The sequence below is a fragment of the Oratosquilla oratoria genome, chromosome 18 (assembly GCF_046742065.1).
Source record: "Oratosquilla oratoria isolate Oo_2021 chromosome 18, ASM4674206v1, whole genome shotgun sequence".
Classification (NCBI taxonomy): Eukaryota; Metazoa; Arthropoda; class Malacostraca; order Stomatopoda; family Squillidae; genus Oratosquilla; species Oratosquilla oratoria.
This window is the reverse complement of record NC_134794.1, coordinates 62,831,335-62,845,589: the sequence shown is the minus strand read 5'-3', so window position 1 is coordinate 62,845,589 and position 14,255 is coordinate 62,831,335. Positions and strand designations below refer to the sequence as shown.

Sequence of the window (14,255 nt, the reverse complement as noted above, 5' to 3'; positions counted from 1 at the left end):
TATATTATATATATATATATATATATATACATATATATATATATATATATATATATATATATATATATATATATATATATACACATATATATATATATATGCAAGCAATCACATCACCGTGATACAAAAATGCAAAATAACTACAGGAGAAAGGATACTTGTAGACTGTAAGTACTTTCGTATATTACATCTTCAGGACAAACTCGGAAAAACTTGAAACAAGGATTTCCCAACATAAATATAGTGTGAGATCTGCCCAGGAAAATTATGCGTAATTCCAATATAAAGCATTATACAACCATCATATTGATTGGTCTAAGGCAACAATTTTAGTTTAAGGAAAAAGCCTACAAGAAATATAAGAGAATCCTGCTATATCAGGCACGTTTGATAAAAATATAAACTTAAGCTATGGTCATTTTAAATGTGATAAATTGGTAACCCAAATGGTCACCGAGATCTTTCCGCCAGATTGAGCCTCGTGTGTTGGTCAGGTCGATAGGGGTAAGGTCATCCCTCCTCCTCACATTGTATTGTCTCCCTCCTTCCCCCCCCCCCCTATGGTTGCCACCTGATACTTACATTTAAACCCAACTCTGTATCTCTGTCATTTAGTCTGAAGATGTAATATACGAAAGTACTTACTGGCTACAAATTTCCTTTCTCCTGTGGTTATTTTGCACACACACACACACACACATATATATATATATACATATATATATTTATATATATATATATTATATACATATATACATATATATATATATATATGATATTAATCATTATAACAATTTGGTGGTCAAATGAGATAAGTGGATTGCAAAGTACATACACCCCGTTGGATCCCTTCCGAGAGACTGTAGGTAGGCACAAGAACAGACGACTGTGTAATGCTTCGTACGCGCGCCGACGCGGCATTTATATACAGGTCACAAGGCCGCGTCACTCCAAGAGCGGGTTTTGGTAGGCCGGATGAGACGAGTGGTAGCCAGGCTGCTAATGTTGACGTCATCATACTCGTAAAGGTTCGACAATTTTGTGGGGGTTGGAATGCAATGTCGGTGAGATGACAACACCGCGGCAGACGTTGCTCACATGTAATGGTTCAAAAGTGGGAAATGGGGTTAGTGATCGCAGAACGAAGGTAAAATGAGAGAGAGCCTCGAGGGAAGTAAAAGTATGAAAATAAAGCAAGTACAGTTTTCACAGGAGTAAAGCGGAATGCGTTTCATGTACATATTTATTTATCTATTATCAACAATATCTCGACGGGGAACTGAGTGAAAAGTGAAGACAGTTGATCGTTGTCTGTTTTTTTAACCAACAAATTTGGAAGTAAGTATAAAGTAATTGGTTTTCGCTCTACTTTATTTTTAGAATCGTTTGAGTGAATTTGAAGGCCAAGCTGATACCATCTAGAAGCTCTGGGGAGACAGAAAGTGGTTTGTCGACAAAATAGGTCATGAATGGTACGGCCACAGTGGTAAAGGGGCGGTAGTGATTGACGAAACGAAACCGAATTTCATTGAGAAAACCATTAAATGTGACCGAAGTGCATATATTTTAAAGAAAAATATTGCACATATTATTCTTAACTAATTTTATTTTACAGGGTCAAAACGTAGAAACCGAAAATCAGTTACCCTGATGCTCGTTCCAATGGTCGTGTAGTGACGTGATGCATCCTACGACCCGTCACACACTGATCAAAGAAATCTTCGGAACTAGCCTTTCCAAGTTCCTGTAGTTGGCAAGCGTAGTTCGCAAGGGTGTCCCTACCAGCCAGCGCTCAGCCAATCAGGAACTTGGAAAGGCTAGTTCCGAAGATTTCTTTGATCAGTGTGACGGGTCGTAGGATGCATCACGTCACTACAGTCGCATTTGATTGTTGGTGGAGGCATTGGTTGTCGTTTTCGATCCTTCCATCTTTAGCATTTTTCATCTGCTGATATCCGTCGTTCAATTTCAAATTGGTCGATTCCTACTTCCGCCAAGTGGGACGGTTATGCGAATCCATTTCCTATATATCGACGCTGATTCCGCAGTTGTTGAAAGTCTGCTTCAGATGGTCTTTGTAACGACGAAACATTGTACTAAGTGCTTCGTAATTTCCTTTGTGGGTCTCCTGTGAAGTTCTTACCGAAATTCAAGTAATGTTTTGGCCATTATAAACAACAAATTAAACTATACATGATTCACTGCTAACAAACCGAACAGTGGTTTTTGGCGTCTCCAGTATAAAATTTGTTGTTCAGGATTTCAGTAGCCAATCGCCATTCTTTCCTAATGACTTGTACTGAAAAGGGATACAGTGTAAAGGGATTTTAACATTTTAACATGATCCTTTAAGCACAGCCGGGGAACCCTGGTGGTCCGCGTTGTTGCCAGATCAACCCATCACACATGGGCTCACTACCTATCATGATGGCGGATATATAAATGACCCGACCTGCCAACTGTGTCCAGGTCAAGGGCACCTCAGGCGGCATCGTCGCATTATCCACGTTACCAAATGAAATTGAAATTTTAATGTTATCATCCCTCCTTCAAATCCCAAGCCATTCTTAACACCATACAATCTTATGATTATATATATATATATACCAAAGACTACTATTACACAAGACGTGCGCACCCAGATCCCTGGATCCGCTAGCGGAGGCCATTGCTTTCTTTGTAACCTAACATTTTATATTGGACAAATATATCAAAACTAGAAACCTAACATTGTATATAGGACAAATATATCAACTATTGACTTATTCAATGCAATATAAGTTAATATAAACTTTTATAGTGAAATAAGAAACTATTTTTAAGGCACTGTTATGCTTTGAAATGCCAATTTTAGCCGGACTTAACAGGTATTATTGTATGAGGTTAGTGGACACCAGGGTTGGCGATTTTTTTCTTTTTCTTTTTAAAAAATATAAAAAATATATTTCTTTTATTTACATCAGATTTATTTGATCTAAATATTTTTTTTTTATAGATTTAAAGTATTGTGGGATTGCTATCTGATATGCGATCTGATTGCTAAAGGACATTTTTAGCACATCAATATAAGGAGCAGTGTTATATAGACTTGCCACAAGTATACAAGGAACGATATAAGCCGTATGTGAGGACGGTATGCTCAGGTTCACTCGATTCTTCCAAGAGTTTTCTCATATTGGTGACATTTGCTGCATTGTCTGTCACAACACTTCCAATGTGACAACCAAAATCTTGTTCAGCCTTCTTGATCGAATTATGTACAAGTTGTAGAAGATATTCAGCAGTGTGAGGTTTCTTTGATGTGTCTATTGTGTCAACTAAATAAATCTGACTAGTAGATGTTGTTAGAGTGACACATATTATGGGCACATTATGGATGTTAGACCACCCATCAATTGAAAGACACATAGTTTCATTATTCAGGTCATCTGCACACTTTTTATATTCCTCTTCATAAAAAAGATCCAAGTACTTATCAGAAATATCTTTTCTGGATGGAGGAATATAACCTGGCCTCAGGTTCTGAACCATCTTGAGAAACTGAGGATGCTGAACAAGACGAAATGGTGAATTTGTAGCAAATATCATTCTTGCAACTTCTTTGTTGATGACTTTCTTTTAGATGAAAATGATTTAGCAGAAGTGGCGCCTGTGGGGGAGTCTGATAGTGACCTTTTTAATGGTGGAGTCAGGTTTGCTGATAATTCACGTGGAGCCGATGATGAAGGGATTGAAGCTGTTGATACAGATCCTGAAATGGAAACAGAAAATTTGAGCATATTGCATAATTTATAAATGAATAAATAAATGAATGAATACAGTGTGATTTAGGCTATTTTTGAGTACAGTAGTTATTTTTTTTAGATAATGATCATATTCACACAAGCCACTAAATTATTTGGAAATAATTAACAGGATATGAAATAGGTGGGCGTGGAATTCAGCCCACACAGGATTCAGTCCACTTTTAAATTCACTGAAAAGAATGGGTTAGTTGGGTTAGGTTAGGCTAAATCCCTTTGGGCTGAATCCCATGTGGGCTGAATTCCAATGGAACCTATGAAATATATTACACAATGTTGAATGAAATGAATAACAATCATCTAGGCCCCAAAGTTGAGTGGATACAGTATATTATAGTGATATAGTCATTACCCAAATTTAGAAGTAATGAAGTTGAAGTATCATCTCTTTAGGCCTTCACATTTTTATTGCACATGCTCTCCATTGTTCACCAAATTTATATAGTTGCGTATGAAAAGGGAGAAATGCACACAATATAAGTAAAATGATTTACCTGGGTCATCAATTTCTTCTTCTGTATGCTGTGGCTGACCTTGGCATTTATCTCTGTGAGATTTTAATCATGACACAATGCCCTGTAGTTCCTGGCTGCAGTCTTTGCATTTAGCTCGGTACCCTTTGCTAGAAGTTGTTGGTACTTTTTCAAAATAATTCCAGACAGGATAATTTTTTCTGCCTGAAGGAACCACTCTGCCAGGTCCAGAAGACATCCTTCCTGGTTGATTTCAAAGCAACAACTGACTCAGTGATAAGCTGCTTACCTAGAACAAGTTTCAACAAGAATCTTGTTGAAACTTGTTGTGGGCTAAACAGTGATATATACTAAATGTAGGGTTATACCGTTCCTTGTATACTTATGGCAAGTCTATATAACACTGCTCCTTATATTGATATACTAAAAATGTCCTTTAGCAATCAGATCGCATATCAGATAGCAATCCCACAATATCTAAAATCTATAAAAAAAAATCTATTTAAATAAAATAAATCTCATTAAAAAATATATTTTTTATATTTTCTAAAAAGAAAAGAAAATCGCCAACCCTGGTGTCCACTAACCTCATACAATAATACCTGTTAAGTCCGGCTAAAATTGGCATTTCAAAGCATAACAGTGCCTTAAAAATAGTTTCTTATTTCACTATAAAAGTTTATATCAACTTATATTGCATTGAATAAGTCAATAGTTGATATATTTGTCCTATATACAATGTTAGGTAGTTTTGATATATTTGTCCAATATAAAATGTTAGGTTACAAAGAAAGCAATGACCTCCGCTAGCGGACCCAGGTCTCTGGGTGCGCACGTCATATGTAATAGTAGTCCTTGATATATATATATATATATATATATATATATATATATATATATATATATATATATATATATATATATATATATATATATATATATAATTATAAACCACAGGGAAAATAAAGTCGGAATACTAACGTTTTCGTCTATTACATCCTCAGAGGATGTCGTAATAGACGAAAACGTTTAGTGTTCCGGGAGGCTCCTAAAATATTTCTTGATATTTTTCCCACCCATTTATGACGTGCATTCCAAGTAAAAGTGTCACAACCTTTAGGTCACCACAGATATTCAATTAACAAAGGTTTGCAAAGGATTACAAAGGAGGAGCATGCCAACAGGAGACCTTTTGATCCATAACTAGGTCGGGTGTAAAATAATAATAATAATAATAATGATAAATAAATAAAAACATAAAAGTTATTATATAATAAATAGAATAATTTAATAAATAGGTAATGTTAGATAATAAACAAACAGGTAAATAGTAAATGATAATAGACAGATAAATAATAATAAATGATAATTAATCAAGGAAATAATAAACAAACAATAACAAATAATATAAAATAAATGGCAGGCATTACAGCACCTTCATTAGGTGTTTATCTAAACGAATCTTAAAACTTCGAACTGAACTACATTGCACTGCCTCTGCAGGAAGTTTAATCCATTCATTGACTACACGGTAGGCGAAGTTATTTCTACTCACTTCCAAATTAAATCTATTTCCTGACAGTTTGGAACCATTATTTCTTGTCGGATTTTCATTCAATGTGAAAATTTTGTCACTTTTGATGTTGTCAATTCCCTTTAGAATCTTAAAGACCTGTATCAAGTCACCTCTGAGTCTACGCTTTTTTAGAGAAAACAGATTCATATGTTCTAGTTGATTTTCGTACTATTAATCTTTTATATTTGGAATCAGTTTTATGGCTCGCCGTTGTACTTTATCCAATTTGTCAATATCATTAATGTGATTCAGTGACCATAGGAAAATGTGGACAGCATATTCCAAAGATGGACTTTTGAAGTTAAAAGATCGAGCAATCAGTCCTAGAATCTTATTTGCTTTCTCAGAGGCTGAAATACACTGCTTAGATGGAAATAAGCTCCACCATAAGGACTTGAACCTTTGCCGTAGCGACTACTTATTCTGAAACAAAGGCGATAGCATCGAGCCACCCAGGCCGTACAAAAGGAACCACCCGATTCTCGACCTGGAGGTTCCCCGATGGTACTAGGGCAGCTCAGTCTCTATTCTAATTTCACCGAGTCTTTATTATGGCAAGCCATCCGACAAGTTGTGTGTCATTGTCACAAATGGAAATATGCTCCACTGCAAGGACTCGAACCTTTGCCGTAGCCTGGGTGGCTCGATGTTATCGCCTTTGTTTCAGAATAAGTAGTCGCAACGGCAAAGGTTCGAGTAAGAGTAGCCTTGACCTAAAGGTGCAGCCTGACTAGAAGTAGGCACAACCTTCCCTACTGGACTTGCCACATGGATAACCCACCAGAGGTTCACCATGTTTATGCCTAATTTGTAATGCCCCAGCAATTCAGAGAGCAAGCTTGGTGATTTGACAGGGGTAGGTTGCAAGGCTGCCCCCCACCACATGTGTTGTTTATAGTTGCCATGTCCACATGTCTATGATTCACTCTCCCATGCCCCCACCCACCATCAAGCTCAACGAGGTGAGACTAGGACTTGGGTATCCATATTAACCCATTGGTCCCAGGGGTCATGGGGGAGTAAACACACCCACCTCCTTGACGCTAAGGGAGGACAGTTGCAGACCGTGTGGTGTCGGCACAGGCAGTAGTTGACTCAGGTTGTGCTTAACCCAAATATTCAAGGGAAGCAGCCCAGCAGATTTCCATCTCCGAGCCAAGAGGGGCTGAATAGAGGACTAAAGAGGAGTATTCCTAGCCTCTGGGGTACACCTCAGTGCAATGAATTGACTGGAACATCACTCAGCGTCTAAGATTCCTATCTCAATACCCTGCAAAGATGTCACACATGCCAAACATGTGGATTAGTGACCCATAATGGGATTAGGTGGCCTTTGTTTCAGTGAATTCATCTACACTTACGTTTTATTTTTTTCCTCTTTCTGGGTGTCCAACATGATCTTACTGGTGGGTGACCAGTGGAGTCTGTTTAGTCACGGACAATCCAACCATGCGGCAGGCAGTGCTGGGTTACGTGGTACCAGTAGGGCAGCTACCTTGGCCATCTCATTCTTGGTCTTCCCCTCAAGTTCACTCCATCCACCTCCAACTTCCACAGTTTTTTGCTAATATCTTCTCACTCTCTATATGACCAAACCCAGTATTTTATCAACCCTATCTGCCAGCTCCCTTTCCACCCCTGCCTTGCCTCGTTTCTCACTGTCTGTCAGTGTTCAAGAAATGAGTAAGTTACAAACCTCCTTATTTCTTGAACACTTCACCTCATTTAAATTCCACTTCCCTCAATTCCAAGTCTCTGTACCATAGTTATAGGAACATTCACCCCATCATACATTGATTGGAAATCAAAGATATAGATTAAGTTGGAGCCGTACATGAATTTGAGTCTAAATATGTTAGAAAATGTGAGAATAGGAGACGGGACCCAATGAGTGTCGCTCCTTTTTTGTACAGTGAGTCCTTGTTATACAGTACATATGCATTCCTGAAAACCTTACCGCAAATTGAAATTACTGTATACTGAACCCAAGTTTCAACTTATGGCAGATGTACCTTCTCCCTGCTTTTTCCTCTTCAAAATATCATATTCTACCTCCAAAACACGAGCGGATACAGTATCTGTAAATTTTTCTTACCATAAATAGAATCGAGGGTAGTAATTACCAAATACTGTAAATGTGAATTTACCGGATAAATAATTACCGTATAACGAAGACTCAATGTATACTGATGATATGTTTGAACGTCACAAACTCCTCCCTATCGGAAGGCTAGGACGGTGCCCCTCACAGAGGGCTTTGTAGTGTGGAATTGTATGTCTTTGTATACTACAATTAGACAAATACAGTCTTCTCTTTGCATCCATCACCAGATACCAGTTTCTCATGACATTTTTCATACCCAATAAATTTGTTTCCCTCACTATGGTTTAACTCCACCCCAACTCTGTTCCCTGTTACCTTTACACTGGACCCTAGATACTTAAAATTATTCACTTCCTCTAGCCTCTCACCTTTAAGATTTCCCTCAAACTCACTGCCACTATCATCCCTTGTATATTTCACAACATTAACTTTACCAAGGATGAAATGGATGGATGGGGTAAAAGGGGCAATGAGACAGAGGGAAATGTCTGTTGAGGAAGGGAGAAGACAGAAGATAGGGGTGAGTAGAGAATGGTTGTGTATGGATGATGCTGTGATGCATGGAAGGGAGTGAATGTTGGGGGTGAGGAAGTATGTGTGAATGATACTTTGACACAGTCCTAAGGGATTTCTCCCAGTCTTCTCTTTTTCTGCATGAGGGGACGGAGAGGGATGGGGGGTGGGGGTTGTCGTCATCAATTCAATGAAGCGGCCTTACTGTGAATATGCTGTGTTTTGCTGCATTGCTTCCAAACCAGGGTAGTGGGTGAGATGTAGGAATGACCCATCATCCAGGAGGAGCCAAGATTGGAGAGAGGGAGGGGGGGGGTGAATGGGAGTAGAGTATGTGGTGGATGGAATGGGTGGGAGTAGATTGTATGTCTTTGTTTGTTTTTAGCTACCTCCCTTGTCAGGGGGAAAAAGCTATTGGTATATGTATGCACATTTACTTGAAGTTTTCTTCTTCCACATACCTTCCTGAATTATTACTAGTTGTCTTGGACCTTAAGTCTGACCCAGCCATGAGCATGGCGTCATCTGCATTACTGATGAGTGCTGCCATCATGGAAAGTAGAAGGCAGTTCTGTTGCTCATTGTCCAATATTCACTTCTTTGACAATTATCAGTTTCAATCTTTTCATCTTCATGTCTCAGTTGTTTGCACACTGCTCAAACTTATAGTTTGTCAGTTTTGCACATCTTAGACAGTCAGGTTAGCTTGACATTTGGATCACAATTGCTGAATGTAATTATAGCACCTCTACCTACTATTTTTACCTATCATATACCAAGAATTTTTTCCCCCTTATAGGAAGGTAGCTAAGTCAGAGATACGTACCTATTCCCACCCATTTCAATCCCCTCTCATCACCCTTTCCACCCCTCCTATCCCAGCTCCTCATGAATGACGGGTTGTGGTGAACAGTCCCCCACATGTGCTTCTACACGATATTTTGGCTTATAGTATCGCTGCTGCAGAAATGGGATGGACAAGGAATGTATATGCGTTGTAGAAACAGCTGACCTTCGGCCTTGTATTACTTTTGTGTAGGTTAAGTCCATATTACACCTGTACTACAGGCATTTGTATCCTTATGAAAGCACAAACTAGGCCCTGCCAAGCCATGTTTCGGTGAGTCTGGGTCCTCCGCTACCTTTCAGTATGCAAGAATGGTATACAAGGAAACAGGCTTGGGTCTCCATGTTCAGCTCTCTTCTGTACTTGTCACTAGTTGTGTGCGACCCAAGGTTTGCAGTCACTCCTGCGGTTAGGGCATGCCTCGGAGCACTAACTATAATAAAACCCATGAAACTCACTCAGGTCTCATTCACTCCCTTGTCACCAAAGCACAAGTAATGTTCTCGTAATGTTACAGGGTCATTCCTACATTCACCAACTGCCCTGGGTCAAACACAATGCAACAAGACAGTACTTCTACAGCAAGGCAGCTTCACATAATTGGCAACCCCACTCTGTCTCATGCAAAACATTCACACATAAGCACCCCTACCCCCCACCCCTCCCTTGCATTACAGTATCATCCAGTCATTTTCCACTCATCCCTACCTGCTCCCTTCCCTGTTCAACAGACATTCCTCTTTTTCTCAGTACCCCCCTTCACCCACCCCCATCTTATTCTCAGTTGTCCCCTCAAGTACCTCTACCTCTGCCTTCCACACACCTTTTACTAATCTTTCATCACCCATTCTTTCCATGTGTCCAAACCATCCCAATCTTTCATCAGCCCTATCTGCCATCTCCTTTTCCACTCCCATTCTCCTCCTCACCTCCTCGTTTCTCACTCTATCCAACCTTAAAACCCCTACCATACTTCAGACATTTTATCTTGAACACATTTAAACTTTTCCTCTCTGGTTCTCTTAAATTCCAAGTCTGCCCCATACAATGCCATTGACACAATCACCCCTTCATGAAATCTCCTCTTTGCATCCATTCCCAGTTGACTATTTCTCATAACATTTTTTAATCCCCCAAGGCATTTACTTGTTTCTCTCAATCTAAAAATTACCTCCACCTCCATTCCTCTCTTTCCTCAGTAAAATAATTCAGAGTTCTTCAGGGTATTCCACAAGGGAACTGAAAGGACATACTGCAGATGCATTTTTATTAACTTATGACTTATAACTAGAAATTCTTTTAACACTTTTGATTTGACTTGGCTGTGGGTGACGTCAGTGTCGGCTAGCATGACGCCGCGTGATACTCAGGCCTTCGCTCTTCGTAAAATCGATTTGAGCATAGCTAAGGGACTCTCCACCTTCTTCCTGTAGCTCCTCCTCCATCATGGCACTCTGACCCCCACCCCCACCACAGTTACTGCTGGTGGCACGTCGCGTTGCCCTTGGTGAAGGCATAACCCCCTCACACTTGGCAGGGGCAAGATCAAGGGAGGCATAGTTGAGGTTGTCCTGAGCAGGTGTGGGTGCCACTGCTGCCACCGTTGTTGTTGCTGTTGCTTCTGCAGCAGGTGTTGATGTTACAACAGAGGCAATGGCAGCTGATGCAGGTGCAACAGAGCCTGGCAGCTGCTGGTTCGTGGTGCCAGCAGTTGGCAGAACGGACGGGATTGGACACTGTGATGGAGGTTGTTGCTGCTGTGGCTGCTGCTGCTGTGGCTGCTGCTGTGGCTGCTGCTGCTGTGGCAGTTGCTGCTGCTGTGGCGGTTGCTGCTGCTGTTGTTGTTGTTGTTGTTGTTGCTGCTGCTGATCTTGCAATGGATGTGGGGACTGTCCAGGGTCACGACGGGCAGCTGCCAGACCCACATTAACAACAGTGCATGTAGATGATGCTGAAGACATACCACTCTCACTCAAGGAGGACACAGATGACATTGAACCTCGCAATGTAGGTGATGTGGGGGGGGAGTAGGATACTGGTGAAGAACAGGCTGAAGCTGCTTTGCCTCCAACAGTATCACCACCTGAAGCATGCCTCGCCTCACTACCTCGTTTGTTTGCCCCCACCATACGAGACTCACCTGACATCACACTGCCTTCTGGAGCCCCAGGGCCGCTGTGACTCCGGCTCCTCTCGCTGAAGATGGGCGCACTGCTTCCCCCTCCACCTGTGACCCCAGACCCAAGGTTGACACGCTGGAGGGCCGAGGCCAAATCTGCAGGGGCATGCCTCTGCTCTGACCTATTTAGCAGAAGCAATTTTGGGATCTCTGGCTTTTTGACCAACACCTTCACCTTGCTAGCCTCACTCACTCCTTTACTAGCCTCACTTGGTCCTTTGCCAGCCTCCCTAGGTTCCTGGACAGCTTCACTGAGCCCCTTCAGACCAACTTCAGCTGTGTCCTTGCAGGGAGCCTCTGCTCCTTCAGAGGGCTTACTAGCTTCACTCACTCCTTGAGTCTTCCCACCAGGCATGATGAGCATATAATCATTGTCATCTCTTGTAGGCACTTTGCTTCTCCCAGCTGCACTCCCACCCCCTCCACTGCCACCTGCAGCCACCACCACTGCTCCTGCATCACCGGACACTGCCTGTTTGTCCCTCGAAAGGGAGGGGCTGCGGTGGGGCAGCTTCCTTCCAGGACACAAGTTCACATAATCATGACTACTTGAAGGAACATCACACACTGTGGGTAAGAGGGAAGGCATTCGAAGTGTGTCAGGGGGCACCGCTAATGCAGAGGTAGTCTGTCTTCCTTGCTGCCCCTCAGGCACTGCCACCATAGCACCACTACTGACGAGGGCAGGGCCTCCTACTCCCACCCCTGGCACCAAATTGACGTAGGAGCCTGCACCTGCTGTCTCCTCCTCTTGACTAGTCTTGTCCTCCTCCTCAGCTTCCAACAACACCCCCGAGCTTCGCCTGCTCGCCCCTCCCACGCCACCAACAACACTAGCATGTAACAACGAAGAATCACACTTAGGAACTGTCAAGGTGGTGTCACTTCCACTGCTACCTTGAAGAGCACTGTGCCCTCCTAGGAGAGCTGCAGAGCCACTAACACCACTTACACCACTGCTGCCAGCATCAATTAACATATAGGAGCTGGTTGGGCTTTCCTCCCCTTCCTTGATGGCCTCTTCAACCATGCCACCACTCCCCAGAGCCTCCTTGTCCACTGCCATTGCACCCTTGTTCCCACTACTCCCATTATCACGGCTCTTGCTCCTCGTCAGGCTGGAGAAGGGACTTGGGGTGCCACGGTTTGACTTTGGCAAGGGACTCCCTGTAGGGGAGAGAGGCGTCTTGGGGGGGGTTCCAGACGAGTTCTTTCGGGTGAGGAAGTTGGATATGGAAGACAGGGGGCTTGTGCCCTTGTTCTTGAAGGATTCCCAAGAGGGCATGTCAGTGCCACCATCCCTACTTCGACTCTGCACTGCAATGGGGTCAGATTTCTTCCTCTTGGTACTGTCCTTGGACTTTCTCTTAGAGTTCTTCTTGTCCTTCTTTCGGCCTTTGTCGCCCTCGAGGGATTGGGAGGAGGCATCCAAGGAGAGGTCAACAGTGGTGTACTCCTCCATGTGTGAAGATATGTCATGGTGGGAAGGCAAAGGGTTGAAGCAGTGAGAGAGTTTACGAACTCGTGATGCGGATGAAGATGATGTAGGGGCCAAAGTTGAGCCACTGGAGTAAGTGAGCTGTCCCATGTCCACATAGCCCTTGGCAGCATGACGGTCCTTGGCCCCAGGACCCTTGCCATCCAAGTGGTCCAGGTCTCCTACCATGTCCATGTAGTCGCAACTATTGGAGGAGATGGAGCTTGTAGAGGGATTTATCTGGAGGTAGTTCTCTATGTGTTCGGTAGTGTTCCTCCTTGGACTGCGGCTGAACTCCATCTCACAGTATTTTTCCTCTGGGAGACCAAAGGGGGGTTCAATCCCCTTGGGCTCACTTTCAGACTTCTTCTTCTCCCTCTTTAGGGAGTCAAAGACTGAAGTCTTACCCGAGCCTGAGGACTTGGAGTTGGAACGGTTGCGATGGCCAGTGATGGTCCGCTTCAGGCCCTCAATGCTGCTACTCTTCTTCTTGTCCTTAACGTTGGAGATCGAGTCGCAGCTTTTGTTCCTCGAAAAGTCAATTTCCATAAGGCCTTCATAGCGCTCCTGACTGCGCGCCTGGAGAAATCCCTTGAAGAAGACGCCTGGCGTGCCTGACCACGAGTTGGAGATGGGTGATGACCCCAAGATTGGTGCACTGTAAAAACAAAATCAGAATTAATTTCATTGATACCTAGCTTTTGCTACAATCAAAACTCACAATACTTAAACTGGTGAAACCAAATTAAATATCTGAAATAACCAACAAATTAATACAAATTAATAATCCCATAGGTTACCACAGAAGAAAAAAGTAACTTTCTACTTACAAAGTTACCTGGATTTCTGTAAATGTATACACCAATCCTAAGTCTTTACGGTTTATATCACACTGTGCCCCTTCTAAAGAAGGCATTAGCTCTTTCACTTCACAAAATTACATCTTATACAAAGAACGTTCCCAAAATTATAATTTCAAAGACCAGTTCTTTCTCTTTGTAATTTCCTCCCTTCTTTTCCTACTGCAACACTTATGAAAGTGAATACAGTCAAACTAATAAATGGATCAGTATAAACAAGTAATAAAAGTAATTGCTGCATCCAGTTTCACCAATTGGAAATCTGCAGCCCCAATGCTATTAGCAATGCTTCTTGGATCCTACAGATCTCTTGGGGAAGAGTTTGGACTGCTGTATTAATGTGACACTGTTTCTCTGTCACTAGCCTGTAGTAGACAGGGAGCAGTTGCGATTTGTTAGCTCTCCTTGTGTGAAAGAATATGT

The 14,255-nt window shown here is 42.1% G+C and overlaps 2 protein-coding genes across 7 annotated transcripts in view; both read right to left on the bottom strand.

The window, feature by feature from the left end:
• LOC143035324 (putative defense protein 3) overlaps positions 1–905 on the bottom strand; it is a 53,952-nt gene extending 53,047 nt beyond the window's left edge. The window contains exon 1 of the mRNA XM_076202266.1: positions 836–905. The gene's annotated coding sequence lies outside the window, so the exon portion shown is untranslated. The remainder of the gene's footprint in view (positions 1–835) is intronic.
• A 9,664-nt stretch (positions 906–10,569) lies between these two features.
• The window catches only part of chico (insulin receptor substrate 1 chico), a 151,525-nt gene continuing 147,839 nt past the window's right edge, over positions 10,570–14,255 (bottom strand). For all 6 annotated transcript variants that reach the window (XM_076202262.1, XM_076202261.1, XM_076202258.1 and 3 more), the window contains one exon: positions 10,570–13,630. In XM_076202262.1, coding sequence (XP_076058377.1) covers positions 10,651–13,630 — 2,980 coding nt within the window. In that variant the 3' untranslated portion in view covers positions 10,570–10,650. The remainder of the gene's footprint in view (positions 13,631–14,255) is intronic.